At 49.6% G+C, this 27,853-nt stretch overlaps 1 protein-coding gene across 3 annotated transcripts in view; it reads left to right on the plus strand.

Moving 5' to 3' along the window:
* The window catches only part of LOC133126482 (collagen alpha-1(XV) chain-like), a 97,190-nt gene that overhangs the window by 24,177 nt on the left and 45,160 nt on the right, over window positions 1-27,853 (plus strand). For all 3 annotated transcript variants that reach the window (XM_061238752.1, XM_061238755.1, XM_061238753.1), the window contains exon 7: window positions 26,275-26,822. In XM_061238752.1, coding sequence (XP_061094736.1) covers window positions 26,275-26,822 — 548 coding nt within the window. The remainder of the gene's footprint in view (window positions 1-26,274; window positions 26,823-27,853) is intronic.

Raw genomic sequence — 27,853 nt, forward strand, 5'->3', positions numbered from 1 at the left:
AGCAGAGGCTCCGAGGCCCCGCGACCGTCTCTCGCTCTCCGTCTCTCGCTCTCCGTCTCTCGCTCTCCGTCTCTCGCTCTCGCTCTCGCTCTCCGTCTCTCGCGTGGTGATGAGTGACGGGGAAGCGGTGGCCACACACCACGCTCAACGCTGTCGGCTCCGGCCCGCACACACCTGCGGAGCGCGTGTGTCTCCGCTGGACTCCGCCAAGGTCTGGTGCACTCTGAGAAATAATACAGGTACATTTCTGTTCTTCAAGGATCAAATTTCCCAAGTGTGCCCTGCAGTAATGTACAAATGGGTACAAATGAGTAATTTCCAAGTAAAAAATGAAGCTACTGATTAATTATATATTGCTGGCTTGGGGTTTTTCAGCGGCCTGTAGCGTAGTGGTTAAGGTAAATGCCTGGGACACGCAAGGTCAGTGGTTCGATCCCCGGTGTAGCCACAATAAGATCCACACAGCTGTTGGGCCCTTGAGCAAGGCCCTTAACCCTGCATTGCTCCAGGGGAGGATTGTCTCCTGCTTAGTCTAATCAACTTTACGTCGCTCTGGAAAAGTGTGTCTGCCAAATGCCAATAATGTAATGTAATGTTTAATTTGATGTACCTACTGTATAAGGTACTGCCCCAGTGATCAGCATTTGTATCTTTTTAGGCACTTTTCGTGCCTTTATTTCTGATAGTGTAGCCCAGGGATCATCTGAGAACTGGTCTCCTTTACCTGGGAGTCAGTTGTGAAGACATTCGGGCCAATCAGTAACACTAGCTGTTCAGCTAATTACCTGGGAGAAAAGAAAAGCAGGGCGGTGTTTAGATTTGAGCTCCAGATTTGATGATTGCCGGTGTAGTCTGTGGCCTATCGGGTGTCTGTGTTAGGCTAACGGCAGCTAGGAGACGAGTCTCGGGGAGGTCTGAGTGGCTCGTGGGATGCGGGAGGAGCAGGCACAGGAATGTTATCTCCAGTAAACAGTAGCTGAGGTCATGGGGTTCGGGCCTAGAGGGGGTAACACTGGCAGCCCTACTCTGCCCCAGGGGCTTCTGGGGGGGGGGGGGGGGGTGATTCCCATAACTGCCAGCTCTGCAGGCGTTGGCCCCCCCGCGGATTTGCTAATCAGTTTGCGCAGCGGTCGCTAACAGCAGGACAGTTAACCGACCGCTCTTTTCTTAAAAGAGTGACTGCACTCACTCTTTCAGCCTGGCTCTGCCTTCTGCGGTTTTAAAATGTGTTCTGGGGGTCGGTGTGTCCATCTCATTTGCATAAAGTATTCTCTGGCCAATCAGATGGCGGGGGTGTTTTCCGCGTAGTATCGCTGACGTCACGATTGGGGCGGGGCTAGAGTGGACTGCAGAAAGCATTCGTCTGCAGAAGCAACCTTTTATTTTATCATAAATGTTGATATAATGGCAACAAATGTGTTGTCACTATAAAATAGGTATACAAACATTTATAGCTCCAAAATGTTTTATCTAGATTGTAATTACTCTTATGCTTAATACAGGAACCTTGTCTTCTCAATCCACTAGTTGGCCACTGCATCACTCATTTACCAAGAGCTGGGGGACTGAAAGTGTGCCACTACCTGCCCACTATAGACGAATGTGATGTGGGACCGGTAGTGTATGTAAAACTATACATCCCTGTGGAAATGTCGGTGGCAGCCATTGAGCCGTAATGGCCGTGGATTGCCCTGAATAACCACAGGTTTGTGACAGATGGCTCTGCCCAGCTGAAGTGAGGGGGCTCTCCTTGGCTCAATTTTGTGGCGATTAACATTTAGACTCAGATGAAAGGCTTGGGTAATTGAATATGAACGGAAAAGTGGCGTATTTAAGCCCTGTAGCTCCCGTGCCACAACTGGGCGTGCGTCATAGCGGTGAGATGATTTTTTTCGCGACGGACTTCGGGCGACTGCATAGCGTTACTCTCGGCCTTATTACTGTAACCACCACCCAGACTCAGGTAAAGGGGGGGGGGGGGGAATTTAATATCTGAGAAAGTCTGAGGAATGTCTCGGTGAGGGTTTGGAGGGGAGGTCGGGGGGGGGGGCACAGATGGTCAGTTTCAGACAGTCTTAGCTCACATTAATGAGTGAGGTCATCGATGTTTATTAAAAATCCCCCAGGCATCTCTCAGCACTCTCTTATGGAGGTTCTTAAAAGATGCTGTCGGGCTTGTGTCAAATCCAGCTCCTGTCTGTCCGGCTTCCAGCGCACAAAAAGCACTCCGCACTGTTATTGTGTGAAGTGACAGAGGAGTTTAGCTTTCTAGAATACATCATTCGTCTTTGTACATGGCAGGTATGAGTGTTAACGGGCGGTCTGTGTCGAATTTCAGCACTGAAATGTGTTGTGACAGTGAACTCAATCTCCAACAAGAACTCTGGTTCTTCTATGAAAGAAACTCTGAAAAAGTGTAGGTTGCAGACTATAACACACATTCATAACTCATAGCTTGAGGAAAGGCCAGTGTTACACAGAACACTCCCCCCAGGGATTCGTTTGTCAAACTGAATGAAGTTCCGTCTTGCGCTTCAAAGGCTTGATTATGTTCAAACACACAATTACAGTCGCCGGGGTGAGCTGAGGACGATTGATTGGTAAAAAAAAAAAAAAACAGGCTTTCATATTTCGCCGTCGTTCCTGTGATGTCATTTCGGACCCTCTCCGCTGCCATTAAAGCAGCTGTATTTGTATCGGAGGCCGTTGCTTAGATCACGGAAACAGTGGGAAGGACTGGAAGTCCTCGAGGATCCGTCAAACAAGACCGCGTCTGTCTCCTCTCCGTCCGTCGCAGGGTCAGCGTGTGAGTGAGTCACTGCTTCAGCATGTGTCCCGGGTCGGCCCGTTTCTGTTCCCAGAGCTTTCCGCCCTCGTTGACCCTCCTACCACTACTCAAAAAAACAGGAAACAAGTCAGTCTTAACAATTGTCTTAGTCTTATATTTAGACTTAAAATCGGATTATTTTTGCCAAACGAGACATTTTAAAAAAACTGGCAATGTGGGGTGGGAGCATTTCCCCTGCAAACAGTAACTTAAAACAAGCTCATATTTTCTGCTTGAGAAAAAACTTGAGAAAAAAACTTAAGTCTTATTGCAAGACTGAAAAGAGAGCCTTTTTTTTGCAGTGTGGCCCCTCCCGGCCTTAGTCCCCCCTCCCAGGCTCTTCTCCCCTGCTGGCTGGTGCTCTGAGCGTTATTGATCACACAGGACACAATAAAAGGGGACAGCCCAACCCAAAACAGCAGATGAAAGGGGTCGTGTTTGCTCCCCGGCGCAAAAGTCAAACTTCATTTGTCCTCCAGGTGGTGAATTCAGTGCGGGAAGAGGGGGGGGTGTCAGGATTTGACATTCCTGGCATTCCCGGGACCAGATTCCTCCCCCCGTCCCCGACCCCGGAGCGCATCACAAAGCTGGAGCGCGGGCTCGGACTCTAGGCCCCGCGACAGACGTCCTGAGGTCACGTCCTGTTTTTCTCACCCGGTCGTCTTGAGCAAACGGAAGTGCCCTCTCCGTTTACACTGTGTTTTGGTGTGTAATATCAGAATCCCATGGCAACATCTCTGTCCCCTTTTAATAACCTTTTTTGTAGTACTCATAATGGTAATTGTGTTCCTCTGTTTGTTTAATTTATCTTTTATCGGGAACAGCACTCAGCATGAATTGGAGATGTTAAACAAACAGGGTGAATAGAAGCATCATTCTCACAAACTCTTGCAAAGAATTGCACTGAAAAACATTCCTGTCTAAACAAAGTGTTTTAGCCTTGTAATGAGACTTGAAATCTTTTTTTTTCTTTCTTCCTCTCAAGTAGAAAATATTAGCTTGCTTTAAGTTGCCGTTTGCTTGACAAGTCAAATTAAGTCCATTCGGATGGATTTTGATTGGCAGTCAGGGTTTCATTGTTCCCGCAGCTGAAAAACATCGCTCTGAAAGCGATCCCAGCGATACCGTTCATCACTGCCATCGTCCTCACAGTTGTGGTGTAGACTCCGCCATCCACTTGTGTAAGAACGATTTCTTAAACATAATATTTATTGTCATTGTTATACTTATCATTCCTGGTGAGGACAGGTCATTAATCTATCGAGCAGACGGCTGTTTTGGGCCCCTTGCGATGGAACACCCTTGTGCCTATTGGAGAAAGAGAGATGGGGAGACTTTTGTGGTCGAAACCACAGACGGCGGGGAGCAGACGTCTCCGTATTGCACGCAGATGTCCGCGTGACGTAATGTGACTTTGTGCCAGTCCGGATCGCTTTGGCCCTCTCCTGTGAACGGTGTGGAAACGGGCCACCTCGGCATTGTGGGATAGCGGGCGGTGGGGGTGCGGGGGTTAGACGGTTAGCTCTTGGCGTTGGGTCTGCGGTTCGCGCGGTGCAGAACGCACGTGTGCCCCTCGCTGGGTGGCAGCGTGACTGCAGCGCTGTTGCGAGGGCACTGCACGTTCCAGACGGTATCGTGTTATTCCTGGGGAATTCGCGGTGAAGAGGGAGCGTGGATGGAAAAACTCGGCGCACTGGGAAACAGGAGCTGAGGCAGCACTCTGCATTGCAAAACAACACGTATCTTAGTCTTATATTTAGACGTGAAGGCTTATTTCCAAATCTTATTGCTAAGTGAGACAAAGTCTTATTGCAAAATGAGACAAACAAACTGCCAATGAGGAGAGAAAGTTTGCAAATGGGGTGAGAAGATTTCACTTCAGTAACTTAAGACAAGCTAATAAATAATAAGATCTTAAGTCCCAAAACGTTTGTTAAGCCAGCCATTATGTGCAGTGTGTACCTCATATCTCTCCCCAGACCCTTCCTCGTGCCACATCCAGCTCGGCACTAAAATGTAATGAATCACTGTGTGTCTCAATGCCAATTAGTTGAAAACAGATTAAACCAGTGATCTTGCCTACAGGTTGACATTCAATTATAAACACACATGATTGAGCATGTAGTCTCCACCACACCTGTGGGTAGCATAGGTAATACAATGTGCAATATGTAATTCTTACTGAATTTGTTGCTTTGTGTATCGGTATTTTTAGTTGGCTAGGTAAGCAGTGTTTGGATAGTTAACTTTGGTCACTTTTGCTCTGTTTGTTTGTTTTTGTTCTCAAAAAAAAAAAAAAAAAAAAAAAAAGGCCCTCGTCCTTATCTTTGTTGTACAGGTAGCAGTTGAAATTGTACTTCCCTTTCAGCGAACTTATCCCTGGTTATGGGTATGCACTTTGTTGTACGTCGCTCTGGATAAGAGCGTCTGCCAAATGCCAATAATGTAATGTAATGTGATGAATTCTTGCCACAATATTCAACGTGACATACATACTTGCACACACACACACACACATGCACACACACACACACACACACACACAAGCAAACGCGTTGATATTTGGTACTGAGCCCTGCTGAACTCAGAGCCATCGTGAGTCATCTCCCTTGTGGCGGACATTTTGGCTCTAGCGAGGAAGAGCGACACCCACAGCTAAACGTCTGCTATTCCGCTTCACTTACCCCGGAGCTTTGAGCCCTGAAGTCATCCTTCATGTCAGCTTCTTCACACGACAGAGTTATACGCAGTGGCGTTTGGCATGTTACTTGCCAGCTAATTAGTCAGATCTTTGGCAAAACTTGTTAATGAAGGAAAGTTAATGAAAACAGGTTGAGATCAACGATCGGTTTAAAGGAAAGGTTTGCTCCCCACCGATTTTCCAGCTCACTCCACTACCGCTGGTTATATTACATTACATTACAAAGCATTTAGCAGACGCTCTTATCCAGGGCAACATACAGTGAAGTGCGTTCTGTTTTTGACCATATGGTGGAGGAGCAAGGCTGTCACTAGCTGCATGTCAAAAGCCTGTAAAGCTCAAGCAGACTATTCTGGAGGGAGGGCTGTGAAAGCATTTCTTAATATGAGGTTATTCCAACAGGGAACAATCAGTCCTCCAGCTTTTGGACTGCGGCATTCTAAGATAGTCTATAAAGAGTCAAGATGCTAGATACAAAGCATAATGCTCAGTGTTGATCCTGTAACGTACGGTTTTACTGGAATTAAGTACAGTTTATGGATTCCCTTTTTTTAATGTCAGTATTGACATTAAGAAGAACAGCGCACAAACGTTGTTGCATGTCCGGGCCCTCTCTCCCTGTAATCTAAATCGCAGACTGTTTTAAAGTTATTACAATTACAAAACACGATGACATGGCTGCGGAAAATATGAAAGGTCAAGAACCATTGCTCTATGTGAACATCTCCCAAAAATCAGCTCTCCGCCGAAAATATGCGCGCAAAAAAAAACGGGTTGACTAAGCAAACGTCTGAGACAGAGGGCGCATTGAGTCTGACGGGGGAAAGTAAACTCCCTCGGTGTACTTGGACGGCAGAAATGCAGAATGGGATAATTGCCTATCTGGGAGTGGGGGAACAGACCGGGCAGTGTGTTTCTCTCTGCGTGCACAGCGCAGACCGAGGCGAGCTCAGATTAGCGTTTCTCACCAATCACCGGCCTGGCTCTGCCTCTGTTAGCCAATCGTAAATCCCCCAAACTGGATTTATGATTGGCTAGACTCTCTCAACCAGCCACGTAATCATCCTCAGATTTGATTGGCTAAAATCATTCTGTCCATCTCCATCTCCACCTCAACTAATGCACTTAAAAAAATGACAGCCCTATTTACTCAATAGAATGAACTGATTGAATTGAATATAACTGTGGTGGTTGAGGCGACTTTCCCCCCTATCACTTTGAAGCGCTTTGTCACCGGCTGGTGAGAAAAGCACTACATAAATATCAGGAATTACAATCAGTCATGAGTCATAAATGTACTGGGAGACAACCGCGTGCCAGACTGAGATATGCATCTGCACCCTGCTGAAAAAAACCAGCCCAAGCTAGGTTTCGAAAACAGCTGGTAACTGGTTGACCAGTCCAGACCAGCTCCATACTCAACATGCTCTGGCCAGCTCAAGCTATGTTTTTAAACAGCTGGTAGTTGGTAATTACAAGCTGGTCATAGACTTGTAGGGGGTGCATTGATTGCTACCCCCCTTACGCAGAGCATGTGTATCGCACAACTTGAATCGAGCATTAAATCAGAGCGGATTAAGTATTCCTCCTTTCTTTTGATTTCATTTTTGGATGAGGTTATAGGCACAGCTGTGTAAACACAAGTTATCTGTCCAGTGGTACGTACCTTCCTTTTGCTGCAATACAAATTGTTGTTTGTTAAGTTAACATAAGATTTCATCGTTATAAATGGGTTTTTTTTTTTGTGCCTTCCTGGTACATTCCTGAGACTAGCACCGATGGTCTTCCCTTCTGCACGTTGCTGCAGATAAGAGAGTCCGCAACGTGTTCGCAATGTGGTCGAGAGGTTTGGCTGCCTCGTACGCAGTAATAGGCGACTTTGCCTTGCAACTCTGACGAGCTGATGAATGTAAACAAAAAAGGAGAATATGACGGGATAAACAAACAAGACAAAAATGCGAGTTGAGCATTAGGAGCTGAGTAAAGTGCGACGGAGGGTCAGGGTTTTAGGGGGCAAAGGTCTGGAGGGGTTGGGTCTTCAGGCTGCATCGGAATGCGGGGCAGTGTCTCGGCTGTCCGGGCCGCCGTGGGAAGCTCATTCCAGCGCCGGGGACCTGAGTCTGACTGCAGTACGGCTGCAGACGCGATCTTGTCTGAACACGAGACCAAACATGGTGCGGCAACCTGTGGGCCTATCCAATATTCGATATTGATGATTACTTACTTTGTAGGGCAGCTAGGCTGGGTAAATTGTAAAAAAAAAAAAGAAGAAAAAGAAAAGATGGCTTTTGTCTTTTTGTTTAGAACAGCTCTTCTTGTGTGTTTTGCTTTTCATGGATTTGATGCTTTTAACTTGTGGAAGAACTTGTGAATTGCTTTGGATTAAAAGCATCTGCCAAATGACTAAAATGTAAATGCACCCCTAGCCAGCAATGTGTAATTAATTTGTTCCTTTTTTGCTCGGAAAGCCTACTCATTTGTAACCAACCAAAGAGAACATTACTCTTACTTCCAGGGTACATTTGATCCTTGAAGAACAAAAGTGTACCTCCACTGTGACTTTAGTTCTGAGAGTGTGATACGACCACAAAAATATCCAGTTGGCATTTTACCATCTCAGGAAAAATGTGTGATACTTAGGCTATGAGGCTAGACCTAGTTTCCTCGTGCCTCTATCCAAGGCCTCAGATAATAATAAAAATGCCCTCGAGGAGAGACAGGGCCAGCAGCTGAAAAGAGCTCCTGAACAAACACTGGCACACCTGTGCTGCATTTTCACAAACGCTTTGCGGTGGCGGGGAAATACCCGCGAACGAACCGTAAACATTGACGAAGCCTGTGTAGGATTAGGCCTACGCAACCTGAAATCTGAAGTTCCACATTATTAAAGCTTGTTTTAAAATACTCGCTCGTATCTGGTGTTAACTTTGAGAACCTCGCGGTTTATTTAGGACCTCCTTGGTATCCAGGCCGAGTACTTCTGGCCACGTGAGTAAATATTAGAAGGCGTTCGGGATTTAGTCGCCGAGATTGCGTGTATTATCGAGACGGCCACCGACCGTGTCTGGGGCTTAAGCGTTTCCTCGTCACATTAACGCTGGAATGGTTTCGGGTGTAATTCCAGAGAGAGTATCCCTGGTGTTCCTGCAGCGCCTTGTTTACGTTTGGCAGCGGTGCGTTGCTGGGCATGTTTGGAGGCTCGTGACCAGATCAGGCTGTGGATCAGAAGCTTTGAGTTTAGGGCTGTGTTTCTGCCGTTGTGGCCTGGAGTTGATTTTGGGATGTTTAATTGCGTACGCCAGGGGGGTTTCTATTTTGGGCCATCGGCGCTCTCAGAAGGAAAAAAAAAACAGTTCCAAACGGAAACCCTTTGATTCCGAACCCTATCTGCTTCAAGCGTTCTTTGTCGAGCAAGATGGTTCTTTGTCTGGGTGTCTTTCACCCTTCACACCCATGACAGAGGGTTCAATAAAGAACTGAAAAGGGTCCCTCTATGGAGACAAGGCAAATAACCCTTTGTTTCTGAGAGTGGTGTGGAGCAGATGAAGTCAGTAGAGGTTGCTGTTATTTGCTACCCGCCCCCTCTACAAGGTGGGAACAATTTGGACTTGCCTGCCTCCATCCACTTCCTCTCTGTTGTGTCCTGTAAGAGAGGAGCGTTAATTAGCTCCATCACCATGGAAATCCTGGGAATGTCCAGCGGAAATCACTCACTATTCCCTCTGGAGGTCATTCTACTCGGGATCAGAGTGTGTTAGAAACGCGTTTTTTGCCCAGGACGGGGTTGGTGTTCGTTTGGCTCTCGCACAGCGGCTCAGGAACCAGCCAAATGAATCATGATGAAGTGCTGATATTTTTTTGAAGACTTTAATGAAATGTTGTGGACGGGTTGTGGAGAGGAGCCGGCACGGAAGGAGCTGGACGCTCCTGGAAGTCTGCGGAATGGGCCCGTGGGAGGGACCTGGAGCCCGGCTTTGCCCACTCACTTCTCACACCCCTCCTTTCTTGCCCTCCCCTCTCCTCTCCCCTCCTCTCCTCTCGTCTCCCCCTCTCTCCTCTCCACTCCTCCCCTTCCCCCTCCTCTCTCCTCTCCTCTCCCCTCTCCTCTCCTCCTCTCCCTTCCTCTTCTCACACCCCAGCCCTCCTCTCCTCCCCTCTCCTCTCTTTTCCTCTCCCCTCATCTCCCCTCTCCTCTCCTCCCCTCCTCTCCTCTCCCCTCTCTCCTCTCCTCTCCCCCCTCCCATTCCCCTTCCCTCTCCTCTCTCCTCTCCTCTCCCCTCTCCCTTCTTCTTCTCACAGCCCAGCCCTCCTCTCCTCCCCTCTCCTCTCTTGTCCTCTCCCCTCTCCTCTCCTCTCCCCCTCTCCTCCTCTTCTCTCCTCTCTCCTCCTCTCCTCCCCTCTTCCCTCTCTTTTCCTCTCCTCTCTTCTCCTCCTCCCTCTCTGCTCCTCTCCTCTCTCCTCTCCGATTCCCCCGGCCGCTATTCTCTCAGATGGAGAGAGATGCATAACTTGACCAGTGGAGAATTTGACTCCCACTGCCCTCCGTCTATCCCCTGTTCCCACCAGCTTGCTGTGGCCTGTCCGTCGTAAAAATGATCCCTCTTTAAAACTGTCCTGAAAGCACACTACCCACCCCCCCTCCCCCCTCCCCCCTCCTCCCTCCCCCCTCCCCCCTCCCCAGGGGCTTTCCCAAATACCCGACAGGGGCAGAACCGAAACTGCTCCAAACCTCCAGCAGCCTGTTCTCACAGCCTGTCTGCATTGCGCTTTTATGGGCCGAGGGGTCGCTTACTGACTGACTGACTGCCAGCTACAGGCACACAGATTGTGAAACGCACACCCACACCAGATTACATACGTAATTGTTTTGGGATTCAAATGATTTTCTGTGTTCGATTTGTCTTGCCTGCTGCAATTGAGCCAGACAAGAGGGCCGGGCCATGTGGGGATTGCACTTTTCAAGAGTATTTCACAGGTTCCAATACCCCAGACAAGAGTAGAAATGTAAAGTGTAGAAAAGTATTTGAATCCAGAACAACTGCGTATTTCACCCTGGCCTGACCCGCACACACACAAACACACTGACACACACACACACACACAAACACACACACACATACACACACACACACACAGACACACATACACACACAGACACACACACACACACAAACACACACAGACATACACACACACACACACAGACACACATACACACACAGACACACACACACACACACAAGCACACACACACATACACACACACACACAGACACACATACACACACAGACACACACACACACACACACAAACACACACACACATACACACACACACACAGACACACATACACACACAGACACACATACACACACACACATACACAAACACACTCACACACACACACACAGACACACACACACAAGCCGGACAGCCCTCCCTCCTCCCGATAAATCAACATATATTACACACTGAGCTGGCAGTCGGTGGAAGTTTGAGTGCCAGCATATCAGATCTGTGTCAAGCATCCTTCATCTCAGTACTCCTGATTAAGAGCTGTACTTTTCTGCGTGCTGGCTTGCAGGTGCTGTGGAGAGAGTGATGAGCTACAATATTAAGACAGGAATATTGAACACACATACCTCCTCGACGTGTCTCGTATGCATTGAGGGAGGGCCGTGTTGGAGTGTGATAATGTGTAGCTCTCGGTGTGTTGTCATTGCGATTCTGGCACAAATACTGACAAAGATATGTAAGTGAGGGGGAAAAAGAGCTGGCCATGTGGTTCCTTTTGATGAACTCGATTTAAAGCGGATTGCCAGATGTTTTTCCGTACCAGGGCGTGCTTTCCTGCAATAAATTAAGCGCTGAAACGTGTTTTGTGGGGTTTAATCAAGTCAACATCCCAGAGGCTCGTTCTTTTAAAGTGTTCCTTCCCCTGGGACTTTCCGTCCGCACACACATTTTCTGTTCGCTTGATACAGCAGCCTGCTTGAATAACGCCTTGCACTCAAACCTGCAGAATCTATAAGAGTCGAGATTATTCACATTCTTTGTGACTGAAGACATCTATTTTCCTGATTTACGGCAGAAGCCTGTGTTCCTGGAGTCTGGTGAGGCTCGGACTGATGTAGTGCTTCGAAAACACAAGATATGACTTACGCAGGGTTTGATAAGTCGTATCGTATCTGGAACAGCGGCGTTCCCGGAGGAATTCTGCCTAGCGTGCACCCGGGTTCTGATCCGGGCACCGAAAGAACCGAATTGTGGATCAAAAGCAGCCATATCCTTATCGCAACGCCGGGGATAAATTTGATTTAAGCCACTGCTACATTATACCCATGGCTGGGTATCTGACTCATGGCTCAAAAATCTGCTCGCTCATGCGAAACTCGCCTCCTTTAACCGCAGAGATTTATAAATCACGTATTTGAGGTTGAATCTCCGGCCGCTCGGAATGGTCGCTGCCGTAGAGCTGGGCCACGACTGCTTCTCGCAGCAACTCCTCCGGTCATGTGATCCGCCCCGCGAGACATCGGACCAATCGGATTCAGCCGACCGATCGCATGCGGAATGCCGTCCGAATGCCCAAGTCCCAAGAGTGTGGATCGGCAGTTTGTCAGGGAGAGGGATTTCTGGGCCTATTCTAATGGTTATTCATTAGATTAGATTAGATCCTAGTGGTTTATCATTAGAATAGGCCCGTACTTACAGGCAGCCTATAGCCTAGGGGCTGCGGTGCTTTACTGGGACCTGGAAGGTTGGCGGTTCAAGCCCCAGCGTAGCTGCAATAAGATAAGAGCAGCTGTTGGGCCCTTAGAGCAAGGCCCTTAACCCCCACACTGCTCTGGGGGGGATTGTCTCCTGCTTAGTCTAATCAACTGTAAGTCACTTTGGATGAGAAATGTAATTTCATACCGTGTGAGAACCGGAGAAATTCATCCCAGCGGAGGAAGCAGGATTGGTCTTATCGCCTCAGGATCTTAAGGCCCTTGAAGTCGGCGTTTAATGTCCGTCTCAGTCACGCCGATGCTGTGTGAAATGGAGTCTTTAGCCTGTGGACTGAGACCCTTCAGCAAACGCTAAATCAACACAGTCTGCCTCCCGCCACTTGTTTTCATGAGTCCGTTTTCAAAGCTGAATTGTGAAAGTCTGAGGTATTTTACCCCTGTAAGTCATCTGAATAAAATGTAATTAGGATTTAACACTCCTGCATTCAAAAAATGAACTTACTTTAAGACAATTATTGACAGTGGTTGCACGCAATATTATTAAGTATATGTGACTGAAACCGAATGAGTATTTGGTAATCAGTACTTCATCAGTTGTCCCATATAATTAACAATATTGGTCAAGAGAGGAATAGCAGCAACAAACGCCTTCAAACCACAACACTGTTCATCCCTCCCCCTTCTCTGTAAATGTGCTAACGTTGAAACACCATTGGCTGTGGCAGTTAGAACCAATTTTCAACCAGTGAACTTGAATTATTGTACAGCTATACAATGTTTTGATACAGAGTGTCGGGCCGTCAACTGTATAGTTTGAAATCCAGTTAAGGACTATAAACACAGGCAGAGGGTGAGTCAACATGTCAGTGAGCCCTTTTCAACGATAGGGAGGGATTTACAGTTGTCTTGTAACAATGTGTTAACACAAAAATCTTACCTATTGTACCTTTAACACTCCTGCGCTCAAAAAATGAATTTCATGGCCAGTGGTTGCTCGCAATGTTATTAAGTATATGTGACTTAAACTCATTGAGTACTTGGTAATTGAGTACTTAATCAGTTGTCCCATACAATTGAGCGTACAAAATTAAGGTCCATGGTCTTTAGACACCAGCAGGTCTGTTTACTGTGAATGTACGGAAGGGAAGGGGGGTTAGATGTGTTTTTTTTCCTCCCTCTCTCGTCTCCCGTCCGCCGCGCTAATTGTTCACGGAGTCGTGGGCTCTGTCGGCCTGCATCCCGCGGCTCGCCGTGACGGTAATCCCCTGCGTCTGACTCCGCCCCGCCCGTACCGGCCGATCGGCCAATCGGACGCGACAGCTCTCAGGCTTACGCAGCGGGGGGGGAAATCAAAGCCCCCCCCCCACCCCCCCACTCGAGACGCTCTTTGACCCTCCTATTGTGTTGGGATTTTATGACCAGGCTTTACATCTGTGGTCAAACTGAGCCCAACGGCTGAACTAAACACTGAAATATTGTAATAGAAAACGTCTTATTTTCTCCCAAATGACCAGCCCTTTATCCATAAATATGACAAGTCTGTGAGAAACATCTCATTTTAGAGCCGATGGAACAGTGAGTGAAAGTTGGGCACCTGTATTGGAAAGTATGGGAAGCCGTGGGATTTACTGGAATAAATAAAGGTTGTAATATTAGCGCAAACGTCAGCGACCGCGAGGAGTTGCTTGGCAACGTGCGTGTGGAAGACGACGCTACAGTGCTCAGCCCGAGGCGGAGTTTATGAAGGAGCGGAGTTTGACATTTCTTCGGCATTCCGGGTCTCGCCGCTTGATGGAGCTGGACGATCGCTCGATCCGTTTGTGTTCGCGGTCGCTGTGAAGTGAGTGAGTGTGGTGACCCGGCACCTCCCGTCTGTGTTGACGAACGCGGGGGGGAGGAGGAGGAGGAGGAGGAGGAGTGCACGGCGAGAGTCCGCTCTCGTTAGCGGCGGCGAGATTCCAGAGGGAGCCTCCTCTTCCTCCTCCTTCTCCTGATTCACCCCGGGCGGAGGCCGCGGCCGCTGGCCTCGTTTTCACTCGCAGATGAGGTCCGTCGAGCCCGTTAAACCGGGACAGTTTACGGGCAGAGAGAGGGACTGTATCCTAGACAAGGAAAACGTTTTCCACTTCAAGAGCCCGGTTTTATGGATCGCTTGTTGAACAGAACGCCGCAGAGAGTGACTCGTCTTAGCACGCGCTTCAGCCTTGTAATGAGACTTAAGATCTTTTTTATCTCTCTCTCTCCCTCTCTCTCTCTCTTTCTCTCTCTCAAGTAGAAAATCTTAGGTTGTTTTAAGTTAACGTTTGCCTGACAAGTGAAATGGTCTTATCCCGTTGGCAAGTCTTGAGATTGGAAAAAAAGGTTTCCAAGACCCTCGTTTTATGGATCACGTTGAACAGAACTGCCCGTAAAAGCTTCAGACTGGCCGTTTAACCTCTCTCGTAGCTCCGCTGTCCATCTGGTGCGGGTGTGTCCTGGCTCCTAGTATCCAAACACCATAGTACTGTGTTTCACGGCTGGTATGGTATAATACACTGCATAACCTATTTACTTAGGACAGTTGCTAATCCCGACTCGGCTCACGATGCCGAGAATGAACGTATCACCCACGTATTCGGGTTTTGTGGCGCTAGCCTTTGATCACAATTCCCGTGCGTGCGTTAAACTCAGCCTTCCCTCACTCCGTACATGCGGACACAACTGACAGGGGATTGGCTTTGAAATAAAGGCTTTTTTTCCCAAGGCTTTAGGTTTATGGACATCCCCTGTTTCACTTTTAAAAATTCTCTTTAAAGTAAAGCATGTGTGCATGGCTCGGTTAAAGCTATGCACTGTTATGTTTTTCTTCAGAAACGTTAAGATACATTTTTAAAATGTAATCTCTTCTCAGTCGAGCATGACGTCCATTCCACAATGTGGCAACGCCTTGCATGTGAGACCTGTATGAGGCACGTGATATCTGGGGTGGATGATTTTGTTGTTACCCTGTCAGAAATAAAGTGACAGTTGAGCTACATTTTTTTTCTTACGGATCGAATTTCCCTAATGCACCCTGAAAGTACGGTAATATTCTCTTGGGGTACAAATGAGTAAGTTTCCCAAGCAAAAAAGATACAAATTAATTATAAATTGCTGGCTAGGGGTACAGTGGTATCTACCTATAGGGTATCGCCCCTGGGACAAGCATTAGTACGTTTTTAGCCACTTTTCGGGGCTTTATTCCGGAGAGCGTAGGCATTCAGGCTCCTGATGGACTGTACTCCCCGAACAAGGGCATGTGTCCTGTGATCGGGAACGGTGGACACCTGATCTCTCACTCACCTGCGCTCAGCGCACATGCCTCTCATTCCGGACCGTCTCCCGAGGCTGTGTGCCGCCAAGCGGACCGTGCGATATCGCGAGCCGGCTTTCTGCTGTGGATGCACTCCACTCCACTCCACTCCACTCCACTCTGTGGATGCACTCTCATCTCACACCGGCCGGCTGTCTCCACGGCAAAAAGAGTAGTTTTCTCATTTCTCATTTAGTTACAATCTTCTTTTTTTTCTCTCGAGTAGAAAATATTAGCTTGTTTTAAGTCACTGTTTGCTTTTTTACCTCATTGCCAAATGTCAATGAGTCAAACTGCCCCACCTTATTGGCAATGTGTTGTCTTCTTTAGACACATATAAGTCCATATGTGAGACTGAAGTACTGTATTTCTTGCAGTGTGGGAGATATGGTTTCGGTTGGGGAAGGAGGAAACGATAAAAAATGTCATTATTACAGAAGTTATGCTGTGTGGGGCGGCTACGCTGAAATGGGATATGGATAGCATATGTTTATGGGATTCCATTTGTGATACTTCATTTTGTGATTTTTTTTCTCATGATACATTACAGCCAAAGAGCAGGACCTCATCTCATAATCGTTACCATAGCTATAAGCCGGCCTGTGGATGATCTATCTCAGGGGTGGCAATCTCATCTCAAAATGGCCGACTGTATGTGGGTGTGGGTGTGGGTTTTGTTTTAGCCCGGCACCTTAGAGACACCGGATTCAAATTCAACTAATTAACTAACAACAGTCTTCAGTCAACACCTGGATAAGTAGAGTCAGGTGTCCTGGTGCTGGTTTAAAGCAAAAACCTGTGCCCTCACTGGCCCTTTTCGGATAAGACTGGACACCACTGCTCTATCTGTTCATTTCTATCAGATAATTTATCCAGAGAAGCATCCCATTAACAACTGGACCGGGACCATGCACTCTTAGAAAAAAAGGGTTATTTAGCTTGATTCCATAAAGAACATTGTAGTTCTTTCTGGAACCCTCTACCAAAGGTGTGAAGTGTGAAAACTCCTTTAAAAAAAGAATCGTTTTGCCCCTCAAAGAGCCCTCAAACTAGATAGTGGTATCTTCAGTGGTAACACAGGGTTCCTACTGGAACCATTCTTTTAGAATGTACGGAGCAGAAAGCACAGGGTAACACACAGAATGTCGGGGGGGTTCCTGAGCAGGAACAGAAACATTTGAGCGCAGCACGCGGCTTGCCAGCTCTCCACGGCCCAGCGGTCGGGGCGAGACCGGGGCGCTGCGACAAAGGCGGGCTTGTTCTGGCCCCCGGAGTGGCACCAGAGAGCCAGCAGCTCTCCCGGTCCCGGATCTCAGCCGGCCTTCAAAGGGCCCAGGGCCGAACGGGGGGGGGGGGGGCGGAGATAGCGTGCCGGGGGCCGGCCTTGGAGCTCTGGGGGGGGGCCGGAGATAACCCGCCCCCGCCCTGCCGCTGTCACACTTCCAGAAGGAATCCCTCGAGGTTCAAGGTGCCCCCCACACAAGCGACGGTGGAGGTGCATTTCTGTTCTTCACGGATCAGATTTCACAAATGACAGCACCCTGACAGTACAGTTGTGTCCTCTTTGGGTACAAATGAGTACGTTTTCCAAGCGAAGAAGGTACGAGTTCATTATACTATATCGCTGGCTAGGTGTATAAGGTACCGCCACAGCGACTAGCATTTGTACCTTTTTAGGAACTTTTTCGTACCTTTATTTCTTAGAGTGTGTGTGTGTGTGTGTATCTGGGCTGTCCTGGCCCTTTAGCGCTGGTGCAGAGCGCCCAGTCGAGGGTACGCTGTAATCAGGGAGAAGAGAGTTTACACACAGGGGGGAAAAACAAAAGCTCACACGGCCACAGAGAGAGAAAGAGAGAGCGCAAGAGAGAGAGAGAGAGAGAGAGAGAGGGAGAGGAGAGAGAGAGAGAGAGGGAGAGAGAGAGAGAGGGAGAGAGAGAGGAGAGAGAGAGAGAGAGGGAGAGAGAGAGAGGAGAGAGAGAGGAGAGAGAGAGAGGAGAGAGAGAGAGAGAGAGAGAGCGAGAGAGAGAGGGAGAGAGAGGAGACAGTGTGTCGGGCGGCCTTGGCGCTGACAATGAGGGGCAGCGCGGGGCTGGGGACGGGGTAAGTGGGGCGGATGAGGGATTGGCTGTGATTTGGGGGCCGGGAGGCTCGGTGTGGCCGGTGATGGCGTTTCATCAGTGCCGGGGCAGGGCGGCGCCTTCTAATCAAACCGGCCTTCGGGGGGCGCTTGGCCGGGGTCCAAGGGTACGAGGGGGGGGGGGGGGGGGCAGGGTGCACGGAGGCCCTCGCTACACTGTCCACACAACATCCCATAATTGGCTTCCTGTCATATTTCATCAGCGCTGACCTGTTGTGGATTTACTAAAGACCGAACGTCCATTTGCCCTGCGGTGTTTACGAGCCTGTGCGCTCTCTCAGAAATAAAGGTCTGAAAAGTGCCTAAAAAGGTACAAATGTTTGTAGCTGGGGTGTTACCCGATTGGTACATAAAATTGTACTCTCCTAGCCAGCGATATATAATTAATTTGTCCCTTATTTTGTTTGGGAAACATACTCCTTTGTACCCAAAGAGAACATTACTGTACTCTCAGGGTGCATTTGGGAAAATTTGATGTTAAGTCCTCTTGTTTTACATATTTTCTGTTTTTGTTTTGTGGTCCAGACGGTCGTGAAACCTCTGGTTTTGTGACTGTAAGTGCACGGTTCGGGGGAGAGCCGGTGTCCCGTTTGGCCGCAGTGGTTGTGGAGCGGACCTCATGATGAGGTCACAGGCAGGCCACATCACACGGAGAGGCAGCGCTGTGGTGCGACCGGGCCTTCGAACGCTCGGTGAACCTCTCCGTGAATACACGACGGTGCGAATGGGCGACACGCACACGCGTGTAATCTGTACGTGTGTGCATTTGCGCTCGCCCGCGACAAACTTGGACGTTGTAACTTGGACGGGTTACGGCTGCAAAAACCAAAAAAAACATTTCTCAATAAAAGTACTAAAATACGTATATTTTGGTTTTTGCAGTGCAGTGTCTTATCAACAGCAGTGAGAGTCATGGATGGCCTTAATTTTGCCTGCACAAAATTCAGAAGTGAAATTTATGCATCTACTTGCAAATTGTGTATTGAGCTCAGGGAAGCCAAAATGTAATGTCCTCATTTGAAGTTCTTAGGAGGTTAAGTAGTGTGCTTTTTTGTGAGACATCGCACGGTAGTTTATGTAGCTCTTTGAGATGTTGTAGTTGTAGAATTCCTGTTTTGCTCACGCGGCAGACACTCCCTCAGTCCAGTGTGACCCTGCCTGGCTTGCCTTCAGAGAGACTTTATTTACTTTTTGATAACTTCCAACATCGCCACAAAGGAAAAAAACCCTGAACGTCCTTAAAAGCTCAATGAAATAACTCAATCACGGACGGGAAGAGGAGCGCGAAAGCCAATGTCAGGAGGAAGTCCGTTGTAGTAGGCTGGCCGGTGGGACCTCTGGTTGGTCCGAATCAGGCGACTCCTTCTGAGTTGCGCTGCCCTGTTCATTTACATCATAAAAGGTGCGGGAGAAAGGGGGGGGGGGGGGGTTGAGGGTGGGGGTGGAGGAGGATCGAGGCACATTTGCTTAACAAACCTCATTCCGGTCCCTGGAGTCTCACAGAGCGGAGCGCAGTGCAGCAGTGTGGCAGCGTGCTTGACCTGCCCTTTGAAGACCCCCCGGCTGAATGCGAATGCTGGTTCTCTGGAGCTGTGGGGCCAGTCGTTAACCGGGTGAACGGACAGGACACGACAGGACAGGACAGGACTGCGCGCGAGAGAGAGAGAGAGAGAGAGAGAGAGAGAGGGCTTTCCGTGGAGGATAAGATAACAGAGGCAGCACACTTTGTTGACCGGTTCCCCGGTTCCACCCAACCCCCCTGGCTCTCGGACCGTGCCCCTGGATCTGTGTGAGGATGGCCGGGGCCCTTCCTCTGCGCGTCGGCCTCCTGCTGCTCCTCTGCGGGCCGGTCTGCGTCTCCGCCCAGTGGTGGGGCTGGTTCTTCCGGGGCCAGACCACCGCGGCCCCCGTCACCACGGCGACCGCCGCCGTTAGCACGTTAGCGCAGGCCGCCGCGGGGACCCCGTCCCGAGAGGCCGTCACCCCGGGCGCCGGGAGCGCGGGCGACAACCGCGCGCCGAAGAAAAGACCCCTGAAGATGTGGAGGAACGGTGAGTGAGTCTGTGTGCAGTCTGCCTGCAGGCAGAACCCAGCCCGGGGGGTCACTCTCTGGGGACAAAAGCCCAGGAAAGCTCACTGTTTTCCCTGCAATGCAAAGCCAGTGGGGCTGCAATGGTGCTTATCTGGTGAGGAAAAATGAGAAAAAACTATCTGCAGTCGATTAGATTTGTTTTATGTTATTGCTTTTTTTGGCCGCATCGTTAGCAGTGAAAACTCCGCTTTGCCGTGTAGTGTGTCGAGTTTATTTGTCCGTACAGTATGTGGGAGGGTTGTCAGCGTGACCAGTGAATATTCGGACTTCTGTAAATTACGCAGGGGGTTAATTTAGCGTAGCACGGGCAGGCTTTTATGCCTCCACACGCGCCGAGAGAGCAAGATGAAGGAGGCAGAGTGAAGTGGAGCAAGGGAGAGTGCTGAAATCCGAGCCACCCACCGAGTTGCATATTACAGAACAACCGGGAGCTGAAAAGCAGATTAAGAAAATTAAGATCAGGTCAGAAAGTAAGTCCCTGAGGAACGTCCACTGCCTAATTTCGCAGCGCTCGCGGGTCGTGGTGTCAGACGTACAGAGAGTCGTGATTGCGGCGTGATTTGATCAGTGCACTCATTTCAGTGCTTTTGTTTAACGTGTCCTTTAATGTGTTTTTTTTTTTTTTTTTTTAACGAGGTCACGATGGGCCTTTAATGTGCGCCCTTTAATGTGTCTAATTGAGGAGAGTTTCTCCGCGGCGCGACCCCGGTGCAGATCGCGGTCACATGATGTGACGGTAATAGGATTATCGGCTCTCCTGGAGCCCCGGGAACTGGGACGTCTAGGCCCCGCCTCCGACATTGTTTTAGAGCCCTCCCATTGGCTACCGGGGGGGACGGGGGTGCAGTCACCACACTCTCAGAAATAAAGGTACGAAAAGTACCTGAAAAGGTACAAATGCTTGTCGCTGTGGTTGTTCCCTATAGGTACATAAGGTTGTACCCCTAGCCAGCTGTACGTAATTAATTTGCACCTGTTTTGTTTGGAAGAACAAAAATGTAATTTTCGAGCCTCCCTGACGTGTGGTATGCACTCATTTGGGTAAATCAATACAAATTCAAATGCTTTTCTACGCTTTACTGAGCTTGTCTGGTGTATTGGAAACTATGAAATACTCTCAAAAAGTGCAAACTCCCACATTCTGGTCCTCTGAGTTGGCTTAGTTGCGCCAGGCAAGATCAATCGAGCACAGAAAAGCATTTGAATCAAAAACAATTACGTTTTTGACCCAGGTCTGATCAATGCACGGTTTTCCTGTCATGGAAATTGACAAATGTAATGTAGTACTTTGGTACTGTGCAGGGGCCCTGAACACACAGGATCAGAGGTGCAAAATCCAGGTTCAGAAAGTAAAAGTCCTCCCCGGTATAACCACCTAGAATTGCCAATTAGGACAATTCTTCAGCCAGGAGGGAGAAGTAATTAGTGTGATCTGCTAGGGGTGAGGGCGAGGGGTACACTTTCATGTACCTAGAGACCGGCGCAGAGACGAGCATTTGTGCCTGTTTAAGCACTTTTCATACCTTTATTTCTGAGAGTAGCAGGATGTGTGCAGTGAGACAGACGTCACAGACTTAGCGTCAGTGGACTTCCCGTTCCGATAACGTGAGTCCGCTTCCAGGGAGCGCCGCTCTCCAGCCGGGAGCCATTGTGGCATTGTGCGTTCCATAAGCAGCCCATTTTACCGGCGTTATCGGGTCAGTTCGGGAGAAGGCGCTTGTGCACAGGGCCCAGGCCGGCCTTGGAGGCCGCCACTCCTGCCCAGACGGCATGCATCTCACTTCCCAGCCAAACGCTGGCAAGGCCAGGGCGCATTGTTAGTCTGGGCAGTTAAAGACGGATTACACACCCCTCCACCCCCGGGCAGCGACCTGCCAGTTCGCCCGCCCTGTGTGAGAAATGAGCGAGTTTCTCACAGAGAAACACACCCACGCAGGCACACACCCACACACACACTCACACGCACACAAGCTCACACACACACACACTCACACGCACGCAAGCTCACACACACACACTCACACACACACTCACACGTACGCAAGCTCACACACACACTCACACGCACACTCACACGCACACAAGCTCACACACACACACTCACACGCACACAAGCTCACACACACACACACACACACACACTCACACGCACACAAGCTCACACACACACACACTCACACACTCACACGCACGCAAGCTCACACACACACACTCACACGCACACAAACTTATCCATGCAAACACTCTCACACGCATGCAAACTCATCCACACAAACACTCTCACACACACGCAGACTCACACATACAAACACTCTCACGCACGCAAACTCACACACAAACACTCTCACACACATGCATGCAAACTCACATGCAAACTCACACCCATGCAAACTCCCACACAAATACTCTCACTCGCACGCAAACTCACACACATGCACCCACGCAAACTCACACACACAAACACTCTCACTCACCCACGCAAACTCACACACTCTCACACACGCACACAGAGGCAAAGTCCTGTAGGTTCAGAAGGAGCACATTACCCATAAGACCTTGGCATGGCTTGTGTTTCAGTAAATAATTGTTTTCTTCCACCGCACACTGAAGCAATATCTCTGGATCTTTTCGGTCGCTGTCAGACTCAGGGCAGTGGGCTGAGTGATGCCCCTGAACACAAAGTGCCTTCAGACAGGCCAGAGACAGTGACAGGCCTGTGTTTACTTTCTTTTCTCTTTCCTCTTTTCTCTTTTTTCCCCACTTCACATACAGTAAGGGCCCCATCCCAGACTAGCGTTATGTAACTCTGCCCACTAATCGCCAGACTTCTTGATTTGTTTAAAGACTGGGGGGGGGTGGGGGGGGGATTGTGTTGGCCTCCCTCACTGCCAGCTCTGTTGGGAAGGAAACGAGACTGGGCCAACCACGGGGAATCATAAAGAGAGTGCCACATCCAAACTGGGTGGACTTTGACCAGTAAGTAAGGGACCAAACGCAATCCCGGTTGACGTTTTGTCGTGTGTTTGAGAGTGTGTGTGTGAGTGTGTGTGTGAGTGTGTGAGTGAGTGTGAGTGTGTGTGTGAGTGTGTGTGAGTGTGTGTGAGTGTGTGAGTGAGTGTGTGAGTGTGTGCGTGAGTGTGTGCATGAGTGTGTGCGTGAGTGTGTGTGTGAGTGTGTGTGAGTGTGTGTGTGAGTGTGTGAGTGTGTGAGTGAGTGTGTGAGTGAGCTGCCAGCATCTTGCAGTCATTTCAGGAGCGAGTCGATTAGCAGGAAGTGGTCGGACCGCTGACCTTGGGTTCAGAGAGCCCGTGGCTGGTAATTGCCTCGGTGTTGCCACTGTGCAGACTGTGCAGGGGTGTGTGGTTTGTAGGGACAAAAGTGTGAGCCAGTTTGTATTTTAGTACCTTCACTCTCAGAATTAAAGTGACAGTGGAGGTACATTTTTGTTCTTCAAGGATCAAATTTCCCAAATATACCCTGAAAGTACAGTAATGTTCACGTTGGGTACAAATAAATATGTTTTTCCAAGCAAAAAGAGTACAAATTACATATTGCTGACTAGGTTTATAATTCCATGCACCTGTGATGTGTAAACGCTGACTGTGTTCCTTCCGTGTTGCACTCTGCGGTGTAACACTTGGAAGTTTTCAAAACGCTGACACCAAAAAAATCTGCTCACAATCTGCGGTCCTGTGCGCACCGCTGATGGTGATTATTGACCCTAATCATGCCAGATCTGTACAACATAAGGCTGCACTCAGATTCTTATCGGTGGGCCTGTTCTGTGGATTCAGCACCTCGGGTGAATTGGGGCGAGTTCAGCGAGTTTGATTTGGACTTTTGGTTTTTTAAAACCCAGGGCAGCGTGACTGTTTACTCGCAAAACAGAGAGGCCATTTTGCGTGTGTCAGTCTCGGGTAAGCATCTGGAATCAGACAAGATGGCCGCAGAAGTCATGGCCCAGGTCATCCGCAACGACCAGTCAGCACAGCTGGGAACTTTACAACACCTTACAAATTCAGGTAACACTTCATTTGAAGGCTCCTACACAAGAGCTATATAATTCCTTCCTGAGCACTGCATAGCACATTCATAAGATCAACATAAGCATTCATAAGCACTTATTTCAATGGTGTGTTACAGTATGTCAACATTGATACAGCGCATGACATTACCATGACATCACCAAGTGAACTGATACAATGATCCTTGTGTCGGTTATGGACAATTGCGCTTATGAACGCTTACTGCATGTAGTGTTTATGAATGTGCTATGTAGTGCTTATGAAGGAGTCGTATACACAGAGCTCTTATGTAGGAGCCTTCAGATAAAAGTGTGACCCAAATCCCCCAAAGGGCCCGAGCTGTGTGCAGTTCCCAGCACAGAGAGAGGCCGGCCCGCAGTGCTGAACTGGGCCCTGCTGATCTACTGGGCCGGGCTCTGCATTGCGCACACGTTAGTCCATGTTAATGTGAGCCAGCTGCCCCGGGGATCGTCCCCCCTACCCTCCCCTTCCGCAGAAGAGAGGACTGTTTGGGCGGCGTGCCGTCTAATGGACGCCATGTGTGGAGGGCCGGGGCGGGGCGGGGCGGGGGGAACGCGGAGGCGTCCGGGGGCGTCCGGCGCGCCGAGGGGGGTTCCACTCCTTAAATAATTGCGCTCTTCCACTTAGCGAAAGTGACAGATCGCGGGGAGGGGGGCAGGTTTGCCTGGAACAGGAGCTCCATTGAAGGGGGGGTGGGGAGGGGGGCAGGTTTGCCTGGAACAGGAGCTCCATTGAAGGGGGGGTGGGGGGGGGAAGGAATAGCCGGGAGATGAAAGGATGGCGGCCTGTGGAATTGAGGTGGAGGAGGAGGGAGGTGTGCAGTGGGTCGTTAATGGGGCGACGGGTCGCGTGTTTGGGTCGGGGTGGATGTGGGTTTGGGGTGTGTGTGTGTGTGTGTGTGTGTGATTCATTCCTGCATTTGGCCTGTTGGTCTAGCTCTGAATGTTGTGACAATGTATGAGGGGGTAGGGGGGAGTGTTAATGCACAAGTGTGTGTGTGTGTGTGTGTGTGTGTGTGTGTCTGGGTGTATGAAGCTGTGTCAGCAGCAGACCTGGGTTCAAATAGTATTTGTTTTGGATTCCATAAATACTTTTCTGTGCTCTGTTGATGTTGCCTGGTGCATTTGAGCCTGCAAGGATGAGTTTCGGGATCATTTAATTTGTTCCTATATGCCAGGCACCCTTAGTCAAACGCAGGAAAGTATTTGAATCCAAAACAAATACTGTTTGAACCCAGGTCTGGTCAGCAGGTCACCTGGGGAGACCTGAAGTGTTACAAGTGAAAACAGCGAAGGGTGTGTGTGTGTGTGTGTGTGTGTGTGTCAGAACCATACCAAAACCTGGTACGAGACCTGAGTCGGTCGAGTCCACCCTCTTAGCTCCGTTTATTGTACACTCTGTTGTAAAATCCAGCTATGACCAGCTTGAAATGATCAGTTACTAGCTTTTTCAAAACATAGCTGGAGCTGGACTAACGATGTCAAGCTGGGAGCTGGTCTGAACCGGTCAACCAGCTACCAGTGGTTTCAAAACCTAGCTTGAGCTGTTTTCTTCAGCAGGGCTTGATTTTCTCTTTTCTCTTTGGGAGGTAAATGAGTGCGTGTTTACGCAGGCAGATCTGAGGCCGCCCGTGAGGGGGCCTCGGCTCGGTTGCTGTTGGTGAGGGACAGCTGCTAATGGGGATGAATGGGCTTACTGGGTCCCAGTGAAAAAGCGTCTAATAATAGCGCAATTAGTTTAATAGGCAGACCCATTTTCCTCTCTCCCTTTGATGCCAGCTGTGTGTGTGTGCGTGTGTGTGTGTGCGCATATGTGTGTGTGTGTGTGTGAGTGTGTGCGTGCGTGTGTGTGTAGCTGTGTTAGTCAGTGGTGTGGGTATGACTGTAGCCCTGAATTTAAACTCCAAACCCCCAGTCCCCAGTGAGGGAGGGGAGATTATTGGTATTGTTCAGGGATTGCTCTCCTTCTGAAGGACTGCTGGGTCTGAAAAAGACTGTAGGGACATAGAGCTTTCACTGTTTGGCGGCAGCCTGTAGCCTAGTGGCTAAGGTACACGACTGGGACCTGGAAGGTTGGTGGTTCAAGTCCCAGTGTAGTCACAATACAATCCACACAACTGTAGGGCCCTTGAGCAAGGGCTCAACAGAAACTGCACATGGATGAGACGTTAGATTAAGAAAAAACACATTTTCCTGTGGGAAAGAAATATTGACTGTATTTTTACCATGTTGTTACCATTGGAAGGGGGGGCTCACGCTAACCACAGTGGCGCTTGTTTCTCATCAAGACGCAGGAAATGCACCTCGAAAACAAATCCCGGTTTTTGGCCCGCTTGGTTCGAACCCAGTGTCTGAAGACGCGCGCGACCGTGTGCTCAGCTCTCTCTCTCCGGTGTGTCTCTCTCGCAGAGCGGGGCTCGACCGCCCACCTGGACCTGACGGAGCTGATCGGGGTGCCCCTCCCGCCGTCCGTCTCCTTCATCACGGGCTACGAGGGCTTCCCGGCCTACAGCTTCGGGCCGGACGCCAACGTGGGCCGGCTGACCAAGACCTTCGTGCCGGACCCCTTCTTCCGCGACTTCGCGGTGGCGGTGACGGTGAAGCCGGCCGGGGCGCGCGGCGGCGTGCTGTTCGCCGTCACCGACGCCTTCCAGAAGCTGGTGTACCTGGGCCTGGCGCTGACGCCGGTGGAGGACCAGACGCAGCGCATCATCCTGTACTACAGCGAGCGGGGGTCCTCGCGCTCGCAGGCCGTGGCGTCCTTCAAGGTGCCCGACATGTCCAACCGCTGGAGCCGCTTCACGCTGACGGTGGAGGGCCACGAGGTGCGGCTGTACATGGACTGCGAGGAGTACCACCGCGTGGCCTTCCAGCGGGGCGCCGGACGTCTGCGCTTCGAGGCCAGCTCCGGCATCTTCGTGGGCAACGCCGGCGGGACCGGCCTGGAGAGATTCGTGGTGAGTGCGTGTGTGTGTGTGTGTGTGTGTGTGGGTGTGTGTGAGTGTGTGTGTGTGTGTGTGGGTGTGTGTGAGTGTGTGTGAGTGTGTGTGAGTGTGTGTAACTGTGTGGATGTGTGTGTGTGTGTGTGAGTGTGTGTGAGTGTGTGTGTGTGTGTGTGTGTGTGTGTGAGTGTGTGTGAGTATGTGTGAGTGTGTGTAACTGTGTGGGTGTGTGTGTGTGTGTGTGTGTGTGTGTGTGTGTGTGTGAGTGTGTGAGTGTGTGTGTGTGTGTGTGTGTGTGTGTGTGTGAGTGTGTGTGAGTATGTGTGAGTGTGTGTAACTGTGTGGATGTGTGTGTGTGTGTGTGAGTGTGTGTGAGTGTGTGTGTGTGTGTGTGTGTGTGTGTGAGTGTGTGTGAGTATGTGTGAGTGTGTGTAACTGTGTGGGTGTGTGTGAGTGTGTGTGTGTGTGTGTGTGTGTGTGTGAGTGTGTGAGTGTGTGTGTGTGTGTGTGTGAGTGTGTGAGTGTGTGTGTGTGTGTGTGTGTGTGTGTGTGTGTGTGTGTGAGTGTGTGTGTGTGTGTGTGTGTGTGTGTGAGTGTGTGAGTGTGTGTGTGTGTGTGTGTGAGTGTGTGAGTGTGTGAGTGTGTGAGTGTGCGAGTGTGCGAGTGTGAGTACTTCCTGGCTCTTTCCTTACAACTGTGTGTGTGTGTGTGTGTGTGCGCTTGTGTGTGTATGAGTGAGTGTGTGGGCCCATATGGCTCTTTCCTTACAACTGTGTGTGTGTGTGTGAGTGTGTAGGAACTTCCTTGCTCTTTCCTTACAACTGTGTGTGTGTGTGTGTGTGAGTGAGTGTGTGGGAACTTCCTTGGTCTTTCCTTACAACTGTGTGTGTGTGTGTGTTTCTGTGTGTCTGTGTGTGAGTGCATGTGTGTAGTGTGGGAATGCCGGTGTGCCTGTGTCTTTGTGCCTCTGTGTGTGTGTGTGTGTGTGTGTGTGTGTGAGTGCATGTGTGTAGTTTGGGAATGCCGGTGTGCCTGTGTCTTTGTGC

The sequence above is a fragment of the Conger conger genome, chromosome 4 (assembly GCF_963514075.1).
Source record: "Conger conger chromosome 4, fConCon1.1, whole genome shotgun sequence".
Taxonomy (NCBI): domain Eukaryota; kingdom Metazoa; phylum Chordata; class Actinopteri; order Anguilliformes; family Congridae; genus Conger; species Conger conger.